We start from the raw sequence: 12,059 nt of genomic DNA, 5'->3' as shown, positions 1-12,059 counted from the left end.
ACAGAGACTAGAGGACAGGGTGGGACACTTACAGAGACTAGAGGACTGGGTGGGACCCTCTTACAGAGACTAGAGGACAGGGTGGGACCCTCTTACAGAGACTAGAGGACTGGGTGGGACACTCTTACAGAGACTAGAGGACAGGGTGGGACCCTCTTACAGAGACTAGAGGACAGGGTGGGACACTCTTACAGAGACTAGAGGACAGGGTGGGACCCTCTTACAGAGACTAGAGGACAGGGTGGGACCCTCTTACAGAGACTAGAGGACTGGGTGGGACACTCTTACAGAGACTAGAGGACAGGGTGGGACCCTCTTACAGAGACTAGAGGACTGGGTGGGACACTCTTACAGAGACTAGAGGACAGGGTGGGACACTCTTACAGAGACTAGAGGACAGGGTGGGACCCTCTTACAGAGACTAGAGGACAGGGTGGGACCCTCTTACAGAGACTAGAGGACTGGGTGGGACACTCTTACAGAGACTAGAGGACTGGGTGGGACACTCTTACAGAGACTAGAGGACAGGGTGGGACCCTCTTACAGAGACTAGAGGACTGGGTGGGACACTCTTACAGAGACTAGAGGACAGGGTGGGACCCTCTTACAGAGACTAGAGGACTGGGTGGGACACTCTTACAGAGACTAGAGGACAGGGTGGGACACTCTTACAGAGACTAGAGGACTGGGTGGGACACTCTTACAGAGACTAGAGGACAGGGTGGGACACTCTTACAGAGACTAGAGGACAGGGTGGGACACTCTTACAGAGACTAGAGGACTGGGTGGGACACTCTTACAGAGACTAGAGGACAGGGTGGGACACTCTTACAGAGACTAGAGGACAGGGTGGGACACTCTTACAGAGACTAGAGGACTGGGTGGGACACTCTTACAGAGACTAGAGGACAGGGTGGGACACTCTTACAGAGACTAGAGGACAGGGTGGGACACTTACAGAGACTAGAGGACTGGGTGGGACCCTCTTACAGAGACTAGAGGACAGGGTGGGACCCTCTTACAGAGACTAGAGGACTGGGTGGGACACTCTTACAGAGACTAGAGGACAGGGTGGGACCCTCTTACAGAGACTAGAGGACTGGGTGGGACACTCTTACAGAGACTAGAGGACAGGGTGGGACCCTCTTACAGAGACTAGAGGACAGGGTGGGACCCTCTTACAGAGACTAGAGGACTGGGTGGGACACTCTTACAGAGACTAGAGGACTGGGTGGGACACTCTTACAGAGACTAGAGGACAGGGTGGGACACTCTTACAGAGACTAGAGGACAGGGTGGGACACTTACAGAGACTAGAGGACTGGGTGGGACACTCTTACAGAGACTAGAGGACAGGGTGGGACCCTCTTACAGAGACTAGAGAACTGGGTGGGACACTCTTACAGAGACTAGAGGACAGGGTGGGACCCTCTTACAGAGACTAGAGGACTGGGTGGGACACTCTTACAGAGACTAGAGGACAGGGTGGGACACTCTTACAGAGACTAGAGGACTGGGTGGGACACTCTTACAGAGACTAGAGGACAGGGTGGGACACTCTTACAGAGACTAGAGGACTGGGGGGCATCACTGGCCCCGCCCTAAACTGGTTAAGGTCTTATCTGGAAGACAGGAAGTACTTTATGTCTCAGACCACATGCCCCTGACCTGTGGGGGGGCCACAAGGGTCAGTCCTGGGACCCCTTCTGTTCAACCTCTACATGCTGCCGTAGGTCACATGACACGCAGTGAACATGTGTCCAATCACAATGATGCAGACGAGTCAGATCTATGTTTCAGTGTCACAGGTGAATCTGGACCAGTGGATTGTCTCTGTCACTGCATCAGGTCAGTGTGTGGAGCGGCCTCCTGCTGGTGCCAGAGGGCCTCCTGCTGGTGCCAGAGGGCCTCCTGCTGGTGCCAGAGGGCCTCCTGCTGGTGCCAGAGGCCTCCTGCTGGTGCCAGAGGCCTCCTGCTGGTGCCAGAGGGCCTCCTGCTGGTGCCAGAGGCCTCCTGCTGGTGCCAGAGGCCTCCTGCTGGTGCCAGAGGGCCTCCTGCTGGTGCCAGAGGGCCTCCTGCTGGTGCCAGAGGCCTCCTGCTGGTGCCAGAGGGCCTCCTGCTGGTGCCAGAGGGCCTCCTCTGGCACCAGCAGGAGGCCCTCTAGAGGGCCTCCTGCTGGTGCCAGAGGCCTCCTGCTGGTGCCAGAGGGCCTCCTGCTGGTGCCAGAGGGCGCATGGGGACTGGAAATATGCAACAGAGAGAGAAATCTGGGCAAAACATTCCTTTTTATAGTTTCAATCTTTTCACTTAAAGGTCTTTTTTATAGTTGTAAAAAATGATCATAATCTCCAGATAATATAAAATCCAAAGTTAAATGTGTTTTATTTTGTGACATTGAGGTGAATCCCAGAAGTCACATCAGGTTCTACTTAAAACTTTTGCCTCCTACAAAGGATTTGTTCAAACCTTTAAAGGATCCATACCAAAGGTCCCGTTTTGACTGCTCTTCACCGTTAAAACGACACAATATTTACTTTTGTAAACTGCTCTAGAAACAATCCTAGTTTTCATCCCTCTTAAACCTCCACCTCTGACCAGGACAAGTTTTACTTCAACATTTTATTTGAGTAACTTTATCTTTGTCAAAGTAAAAACAGCATTCCACTTCATATACTGGGCCACTGCGCCCTCTGCTGGAGAGTTTGGGATTGCACCGCAGCAAACACGGCTCAGTCATTGGAAAAAACATGAACAAACATAAGATAAAGACAAGATCTGAGTCATTCATTAAGAAAGTGGACATATTCATGCAGATTTAATCCTCACACATGCAGTGAACAGAGTTTGTGGGTCACATATTTTCACTTTGTGTACTTTTCCACACAATCATTTTAAAACATTTTCATGCCTAAAAGTATCAGCCGAACTGTCAAAATAAAACAGACTAAACGGAGGTTGATTAAGACTCTTTCCACGTGGTTCACATTTCCGTCAGAAGGAGGCGCTCGGCGTGACTCGGTGGTTTTGTGGTTTTGCGGCGTGTTGGTTCAAACAGATAAATAATAAACGTGTAAATAAGTTAAACGAGTGTCACGACTGCAGCGCGTCGAGCCTCCGCAGGACTGCGGCCGCCAGCTTCCTGTAGGCGTCGGCCTGAAACACAAAACGGCATCTGAAAAACGCTTGAGTGAAAAGAACGTGAGCTGCAAGAGAACGGGGCAAACCTCGGCGCTGTCCGGTGCTGAAACCACCACAGGTTTACCACTGTCTGACGTCTCTCTGATGCTGAGATGGAGAGGAACGTCACCTATGGCAACACAACACAGATCCGACTCGTCATATGATACAGCGCGGCGCAGAGCGCGGCGCAGACTGCAGTACACTCTAGAATCATGAAACACGAGTAGTTTTACCGAGGAAGGGCACTCCCAAAGTCAGAGCCAGATTCTTGGCTCCATCTGAACCGAAGATGTGCGTCTGATGTTGACAGTTTGGACACTGGAACACACTCATGTTCTGCACCAGCCCGAGAACCTGCAGAGAACAACTCAACTTACACTTCCTCAAATGCAGAAGAATCTGGACATCATAAACCTCTCGGCCCAAACAAAGCCTCTCGTTTGTGTCTCTAAAATGCAGAAGTTTTGTTCTGAACATTAGAACGTTCTCTAACGTTCAGAACAAAATGTATCATTCCTCGACCTGTTTTAGTCCTGGTTAAAATATAGTTAAGACCTCATTTAGTCCTTGTTCTAGTCCTGTCCAACCATCTTGAAAGTCTTAGGACTTAATCATAATAGAAATCAAACCATCAAACTATTTCTGTAGTCACATCACACAGATGGGAAAACAAAAGGAGAGTTCTGGTCCCTGTTCTCCTGGTCCCCGTTCTCCTGGTCCCCGTTCTCCTGGTCCCCGTTCTCCTGGTCCCCGTTCTCCTGGTCCCCGTCCTTCTGGTCCCCGTTCTTCTGGTCCCCGTTCTTCTGGTCCCTGTTCTCTAAAAACAGCTGCACATTAAATCTGACCGGAACGTGAACTTTGTTGAACATTTCCGCTCCTCGTCGAGCGTCCAGCAGCGCGATGTCCTGAGGAGTGGACACGATGACCGCTCCTGAAGAACAAGCGAAGGAAACAAATGACCAGACGCCACGATAAAGGAACGACATCCGAGCGGGAGACGGACCTGCGACGGGCACGTTCTGCGAGATAGAGAGCTGCACGTCTCCTGTTCCTGGAGGCATGTCCACCACTAGGAGGTCCAGCTGTCCCCAGTCCACCTGCAAGAGGAAACACTGTTAAAGACAAGATCCCCAGTCCACCTGCAAGAAGAAACACTGTTAAAGACAAGATCCCCAGTCCACCTGCAAGAAGAAACACTGTTAAAGACAAGACCCCCAATCCACCTGCAAGAAGAAACACTTTTAAAGACAAGACCCCCAGTCCACCTGCAAGAAGAAACACTTTTAAAGACAAGATCCCCAGTCCACCTGCAAGAAGAAACACTGTTAAAGACCCGATCCCCAGTCCACCTGCAAGAAGAAACACTGTTAAAGACAAGATCCCCAGTCCACCTGCAAGAGGAAACACTGTTAAAGACAAGATCCCCAGTCCACCTGCAAGAAGAAACACTGTTAAAGACAAGATCCCCAGTCCACCTGCAAGAAGAAACACTGTTAAAGACTTGATCCCCAGTCCACCTGCAAGAAGAAACACTGTTAAAGACCCGATCCCCAGTCCACCTGCAAGAAGAAACACTGTTAAGGACAAGATCCCCAATCCACCTGCAAGAAGAAACACTGTTAGAAGACAAGATCCCCAGTCCACCTGCAAGAAGAAACACTGTTAAAGACCCGATCCCCAGTCCACCTGCAAGAAGAAACACTGTTAAAGAGAAGATCCCCAGTCCACCTGCAAGAAGAAACACTGTAAGAAGACAAGATCCCCCAGTCCACCTGCAAGAAGAAACACTGTTAAAGACAAGATCCCCAATCCACCTGCAAGAAGAAACACTGTAAGAAGACAAGATCCCCAGTCCACCTGCAAGAAGAAACACTGTTAAAGACAAGATCCCCAGTCCACCTGCAAGAAGAAACACTGTTAAAGACCCGATCCCCAGTCCACCTGCAAGAAGAAACACTGTTAAAGACAAGATCCCCAGTCCACCTGCAAGAAGAAACACTGTTAAGGACAAGATCCCCAGTCCACCTGCAAGAGGAAACACTGTTAAAGACAAGATCCCCAGTCCACCTGCAAGAAGAAACACTGTTAAAGACAAGATCCTCAGTCCACCTGCAAGAAGAAACACTGTAAGAAGACAAGATCCCCAATCCACCTGCAAGAAGAAACACTGTAAGAAGACAAGATCCCCAGTCCACCTGCAAGAAGAAACACTGTTAAAGACAAGATCCCCAGTCCACCTGCAAGAAGAAACACTGTTAGAAGACAAGATCCCCAGTCCACCTGCAAGAAGAAACACTGTTAGAAGACAAGATCCCCAGTCCACCTGCAAGAGGAAACACTGTTAAAGACAAGATCCCCAGTCCACCTGCAAGAAGAAACACTGTTAAAGACCCGATCCCCAGTCCACCTGTAAGAAGAAACACTGTTAAAGACAAGATCCCCAGTCCACCTGCAAGAAGAAACACTGTTAAAGACAAGATCCCCAGTCCACCTGCAAGAAGAAACACTGTTAAAGACAAGATCCCCAGTCCACCTGCAAGAGGAAACACTGTTAAAGACAAGATCCCCAGTCCACCTGCAAGAAGAAACACTGTTAAAGACAAGATCCCCAGTCCACCTGCAAGAAGAAACACTGTTAAAGACTTGATCCCCAGTCCACCTGCAAGAAGAAACACTGTTAAAGACCCGATCCCCAGTCCACCTGCAAGAAGAAACACTGTTAAGGACAAGATCCCCAGTCCACCTGCAAGAAGAAACACTGTTAGAAGACAAGATCCCCAGTCCACCTGCAAGAAGAAACACTGTTAAAGACAAGATCCCCAATCCACCTGCAAGAAGAAACACTGTTAAGGACAAGATCCCCAATCCACCTGCAAGAAGAAACACTGTTAGAAGACAAGATCCCCAGTCCACCTGCAAGAGGAAACACTGTTAAAGACAAGATCCCCAGTCCACCTGCAAGAAGAAACACTGTTAAAGACCCGATCCCCAGTCCACCTGCAAGAAGAAACACTGTAAGAAGACAAGATCCCCAGTCCACCTGCAAGAAGAAACACTGTAAGAAGACAAGATCCCCAATCCACCTGCAAGAAGAAACACTGTAAGAAGACAAGATCCCCAATCCACCTGCAAGAAGAAACACTGTAAGAAGACAATATCCCCAATCCACCTGCAAGAAGAAACACTGTTAAAGACAAGATCCCCAGTCCACCTGCAAGAAGAAACACTGTTAAAGACAAGATCCCCAGTCCACCTGCAAGAGGCAACACTGTTAAAGACAAGATCCCCAGTCCACCTGCAAGAAGAAACACTGTTAAAGACCCGATCCCCAGTCCACCTGCAAGAAGAAACACTGTTAAAGACAAGATCCCCAGTCCACCTGCAAGAAGAAACACTGTTAAAGAGAAGATCCCCAGTCCACCTGCAAGAAGAAACACTGTTAAAGAGAAGATCCCCAGTCCACCTGCAAGAAGAAACACTGTAAGAAGACAAGATCCCCAGTCCACCTGCAAGAAGAAACACTGTAAGAAGACAAGATCCCCAGTCCACCTGCAAGAAGAAACACTGTAAGCAGACAAGATCCCCAGTCCACCTGCAAGAGGAAACACTGTTAGAAGACAAGATCCCCAGTCCACCTGCAAGAAGAAACACTGTTAAGGACAAGATCCCCAATCCACCTGCAAGAAGAAACACTGTAAGCAGACAAGATCCCCAGTCCACCTGCAAGAAGAAACACTGTTAAAGACCCGATCCCCAGTCCACCTGCAAGAAGAAACACTGTTAAGGACAAGATCCCCAATCCACCTGCAAGAAGAAACACTGTAAGCAGACAAGATCCCCAGTCCACCTGCAAGAAGAAACACTGTTAAAGACCCGATCCCCAGTCCACCTGCAAGAAGAAACACTGTTAAATAGAAGATCCCCAGTCCACCTGCAAGAAGAAACACTGTAAGAAGACAAGATCCCCAGTCCACCTGCAAGAAGAAACACTGTAAGAAGACAAGATCCCCAGTCCACCTGCAAGAAGAAACACTGTTAAAGACCCGATCCCCAGTCCACCTGCAAGAAGAAACACTGTTAAAGACAAGATCCCCAGTCCACCTGCAAGAAGAAACATCTGAATATTGAAGTATGATATTCACTAAAACTACTTTGTGTATAAAATACGTGGTAAATATCTCGACGATGTAACGGCGTTTTCACCTGTCGCAGCAGCTTCTCCACCGCCGACATCACCATGAGCCCTCGCCACACGATGGGCGCGGCGTCGCCCACGAGGAAGCCCATGGACATGCTGCACACAACACAACACACGTTACACACACTACACAACACACACCAGGAAGCCCATGGACATGCTGCACACAACACAACACACGTTACACACACTACACAACACACACCAGGAAGCCCATGGACATGCTGCACACAACACAACACACGTTACACACACTACACAACACACACCAGGAAGCCCATGGACATGCTGCACACAACACAACACACGTTACACACACTACACAACACACACCAGGAAGCCCATGGACATGCTGCACACAACACAACACACGTTACACACACTACACAACACACACCAGGAGACAGAGGAAACTATAACACTTCTTACATTATGATTTTGACATAGTATGAAATGATAATTCACTTTGATCATAAATATTATCAATCTAAAGCCTTCAGTCACATATTTACACCTTTATTTGGTTAAAAATGAAAGTATAAAGTCTAAACGTTCAGTAGAAATGATGATTTGAGCGTGGAGCTCTAGAATAATGCTTATTCACCAGGGAACGCCGTAGTTCCGGAGCGGGATCATCAGATTGTCTGGAAAACACCATTTGATGATGTTGATTATGTTTATGTTGAATGTGTGAATGATTTAAAAGTGTTAACGTGTTTTACTGTCGGAGAGCTCGGGACTTCCCTTCAGGTTCATGAGTTTGGGGATGGACGGCCCGTAAACGTCAGCGTCCAGCAAACCCACCGATCTGGACTGAAGAGGGGGCAGACATGAAGCGTTTAGACACTTTATTATGGAGGAAAAACATGACATTTTAATCTCAATAACAACAATAACACTGCTTTTTGTTTCTTTTCCTGTTTGGATCAAATAGATCTAATCAGTGAAGTAAATATTAAATATTGCTTTGATTTTTCTGTCATCAAGTGAAAATATATATAAAAATAATAAAATTAATTTAAAAACATTTGATGAATTAAAAGAATAAACATAAAAATATATAAATAAAATAAATCAATAAAATAAATTAATAAAAAAGTAAATTAAATAGAACAAAATTAAAATTAATAAATAACAAAATAAAAATATAAAAATAAATAACAAAATTAAATATTAAATTAAATGAAATAAAAATGAATAAATAAAAATACATAAAATAATAGCAGCTCTTATGTGACACTCACTGGGTCGTTTTCAGCCAGTCCCAGAGCCAGATTCACTACAAAACAGACAAACAAAGGTTAAAAACACATTCAGTCAAACGAGAACGTGGTTAAAATAAAAGACTTGTCACGAAACGATGCAAACGAACTGTAGATGAGTTTGGCGTTTGTAAAAGTGCAGATGTGCGTTCATGTCGGGGTCGTAAATGAATACTTTATGGGAATGTCTACAGAGAAATTGCATGGGTTTTTTGTGCCGCGGCTCCTGAAACTGCTGGGCTATTTGACTGTTCTGCAGCCACGGCCATACTTTATACCTTTTTTAAATCAATCAGCACCAAAACTACCACGACAAACTCGTATAAACTTAACTAATTATGGGTTTGGTGGTAAAGAACCTGTGGTACATATTTATTATAGTTTCACTTCGGTTAAGTTGCAGTTTGTGAAGAAAAATAAGAGTTTAAAGTGACAGGAAGTGGAGCCGAGTCCCTCTGTGATGTCATCAGTGTGCGACACAGAGACAGTTTAAACCATGATTGGACTAAATAAAGGTGTTTTATGGTGTTATTGTGTGTCAGGTCAGAATTGTTGTGTCATTTATGTGGAGTTTGGCTCTTGTTTACAGTCTGGTTGCTATGGTAACAGCTGTGGAACGACCTCTGACCTCTACCTGTGTCATATTTGTGCTCGTGTCCAACCAGGAAGTACAATTATAAACTTTACACAAATGGGCAGAATGTTTAGTCAAATCTGAAATATAATTGTGTACCCGTGTTTACCTGCAGTACCCGTGTTTACCTGCAGTACCCGTGTTTACCCGTGTTTACCTGCAGTACCCGCGTTTACCTGCAGTACCCGTGTTTACCTGCAGTACCCGTGTTTACCTGCAGTACCCGTGTTTACCCGTGTTTACCTGCAGTACCCGTGTTTACCTGCAGTACCCGTGTTTACCCGTGTTTACCTGCAGTACCCGCGTTTACCTGCAGTACCCGTGTTTACCTGCAGTACCCGTGTTTACCTGCAGTACCCGTATTTACCTGCAGTACCCGCGTTTACCTGCAGTACCCGCGTTTACCTGCAGTACCCGCGTTTACCCGTAGTACCCGCGTTTACCTGCAGTACCCGCGTTTACCTGCAGTACCCGGGTTTACCCGTGTTTACCTGCAGTACCCGTGTTTACCTGCAGTACCTGCGTTTACCCGTGTTTACCTGCAGTACCCGTGTTTACCTGCAGTACCCGTATTTACCTGCAGTACCCGCGTTTACCTGCAGTACCCGCGTTTACCTGCAGTACCCGCGTTTACCCGTAGTACCCGCGTTTACCTGCAGTACCCGCGTTTACCTGCAGTACCCGGGTTTACCCGTGTTTACCTGCAGTACCCGTGTTTACCTGCAGTACCTGCGTTTACCCGTGTTTACCTGCAGTACCCGTGTTTACCTGCAGTACCCGCGTTTACCTGCAGTACCCGCGTTTACCCGCGTTAACCTGCAGTACCCGCGTTTACCCGTGTTTACCTGCAGTACCCGTGTTTACCCGTGTTTACCTGCAGTACCAGCATTTACCTGCAGTACGCGTGTTTACCTGCAGTACCCGTGTTTACCTGCAGTACCCGTGTTTACCCGTGTTTACCTGCAGTACCCGTGTTTACCCGCAGTACCTGTGTTTACCTGCAGTACCCGTGTTTACCCGTGTTTACCTGCAGTACCCGTGTTTACCTGCAGTACCCGTGTTTAACTGCAGTACCCGTGTTTACCCGTGTTTACCTACAGTACCCGTGTTTAACTGCAGTACCCGTGTTTACCCGTGTTTACCTGCAGTACCCGTGTTTACCTGCAGTGGTGGACTTTCCCACGCCTCCTTTTCCCGACGCCACGACGATGACCTGTTTGACCCCGGGGATGGGCTTCTGTTTGGGGAGACCTCGGGCCATCTGCTGCTTCTGCCGCTCCTGGAGGCTCTTACTGTCCACGGAGCGCTTCAACACAACGGAACACGATGTCACGGTTATTAGAATAAGCCATAATCGGGATTCATCGGGTCACAATGTAATCAAGAACCAAAACATGCCAATAATCGTGACCATTTTAGAAGCAAAATTAAGTATTTTAGTTCAATCCACAGACCAGAAAATAGACCTAATGTAAAGTACGTTTTTATCTGGTTGTTTTTGTCACATAAACCACTAAAGCTGGTCACAAGGGACAGTAACATCACGCGTCAGACACAATAATACAGACGCTAACATTTGATATCTTAACATCCCAAATTAAATATCAAATAAACAATCTCGTACAAAACAACTATGTAAACAGAAGGAAACAACACATCGTGAGTGAAAAGTCAGATTTAACCTCTAACATTAGCTTAATCCTGTCGTTCACATCATGTTTTAATCCTGAAAATTAATAATTACGGATTAATTTGCTAGATTTGGCGAAATTCCAACTTTTATTCTGAAATGACACTTCCTGTTTGACTGTGGCTAATGCTAACCGCTAACTTTGCTCTGACTGTGCCGTAAAGCTGTGATTTTGACCCGTCTCGTGCACTTTTCTGACCTGCCATCGTATCGACTGGACGCAGCGGCCCGGGACGCGCGTGACGTCCGCCGCAGCGCGTGAAACCGACGCGTTATTCACAGATAATCTCAGGAAATGCGACAGTCTGCTGTACGTGAACTGCGCCATGTTTGTGACTCACGAGGGCCGTGCACTGCGCATGCGCGAGAAATGTGACAAACGTAATTAATCATTTCAGTCCAAAAATAAACTAAACGAAAGATAACATAGAAGAGAAAATACTACTACTACTAATAATCACAATAAAACACCTTTTATTTAATGCAAGTATAATAATTTAACTATAATCGCTGGAAGAACCTCACTCATAATAATAAGATAATATATTCCTTTATTGTCCACACATGGGGAAATTTCGTTGTTGCACTGCAATAGATCCAGAGGGAAAGAACAGATAACTTATAGGAAGTTTCAAAAAAACACTCTTAATAGAAGAACTCTTATAAACTAAACAAAAAAACTCTTACTAACAAAACTCCTCTCATATCTTAATAGGGAATGGAGGAAAAAATAAAAAAAATTAAAAGATAAAGACAAAAATAAAATAATAATAAAATAAAATAACAATAATAAAATAAAGTAAAGTAAAAATAGCAAGCATAAGCCTAAATAATACTAATACTAATGGAAAGTAAATAAAACACTAACACTAGTTCGACAGTAATTGCACATGAATATGACGGTATTGCACATGAATATGACGGTATTGCACATGAATATGACAGTATTGCACATGAATATGACGGTATTGCACATGAATATGTCAGTATTGCACATGAATATGACAGTATTGCACATGAATATGTCAGTATTGCACATGAATATGTCAGTATTGCACATGAATATGACAGTATTGCACATGAATATGTCAGTAT

The 12,059-nt window shown here is 46.0% G+C and overlaps 1 protein-coding gene across 2 annotated transcripts; it reads right to left on the bottom strand.

Annotated features, from left to right (window-relative positions):
• Nucleotides 1-2,628: 2,628 nt before the first annotated feature.
• Nucleotides 2,629-11,307, bottom strand: nubpl (nucleotide binding protein-like). Of its 2 annotated transcripts, XM_072436186.1 has the most exons (11): nt 11,164-11,307; nt 10,436-10,580; nt 8,623-8,657; nt 8,101-8,191; nt 7,983-8,022; nt 7,384-7,474; nt 4,184-4,277; nt 4,026-4,111; nt 3,414-3,534; nt 3,225-3,307; nt 2,639-3,153 (listed from the first exon to the last, which is right to left on the bottom strand). In XM_072436186.1, exons 1-11 carry the CDS (start codon nt 11,290-11,292, stop codon nt 3,091-3,093), a joined length of 978 nt encoding a protein of 325 aa, XP_072292287.1. In that variant the 5' UTR covers nt 11,293-11,307; the 3' UTR covers nt 2,639-3,090. The 2 variants fall into 2 exon arrangements, with proteins under 2 accessions (XP_072292286.1, XP_072292287.1); XM_072436185.1 differs by having other exon boundaries at nt 2,629-3,153; nt 4,026-4,277.
• Nucleotides 11,308-12,059: the final 752 nt, after the last annotated feature.

This window comes from Eucyclogobius newberryi, unplaced genomic scaffold (assembly GCF_026437365.1).
Source record: "Eucyclogobius newberryi isolate DKJ021-1_F unplaced genomic scaffold, fEucNew1.0.hap1 SCAF_76, whole genome shotgun sequence".
Lineage (NCBI taxonomy): Eukaryota > Metazoa > Chordata > Actinopteri > Gobiiformes > Gobiidae > Eucyclogobius > Eucyclogobius newberryi.
The sequence above is the reverse complement of the archived record's forward strand: the minus strand, read 5'-3'. Positions and strand labels throughout refer to the sequence as shown.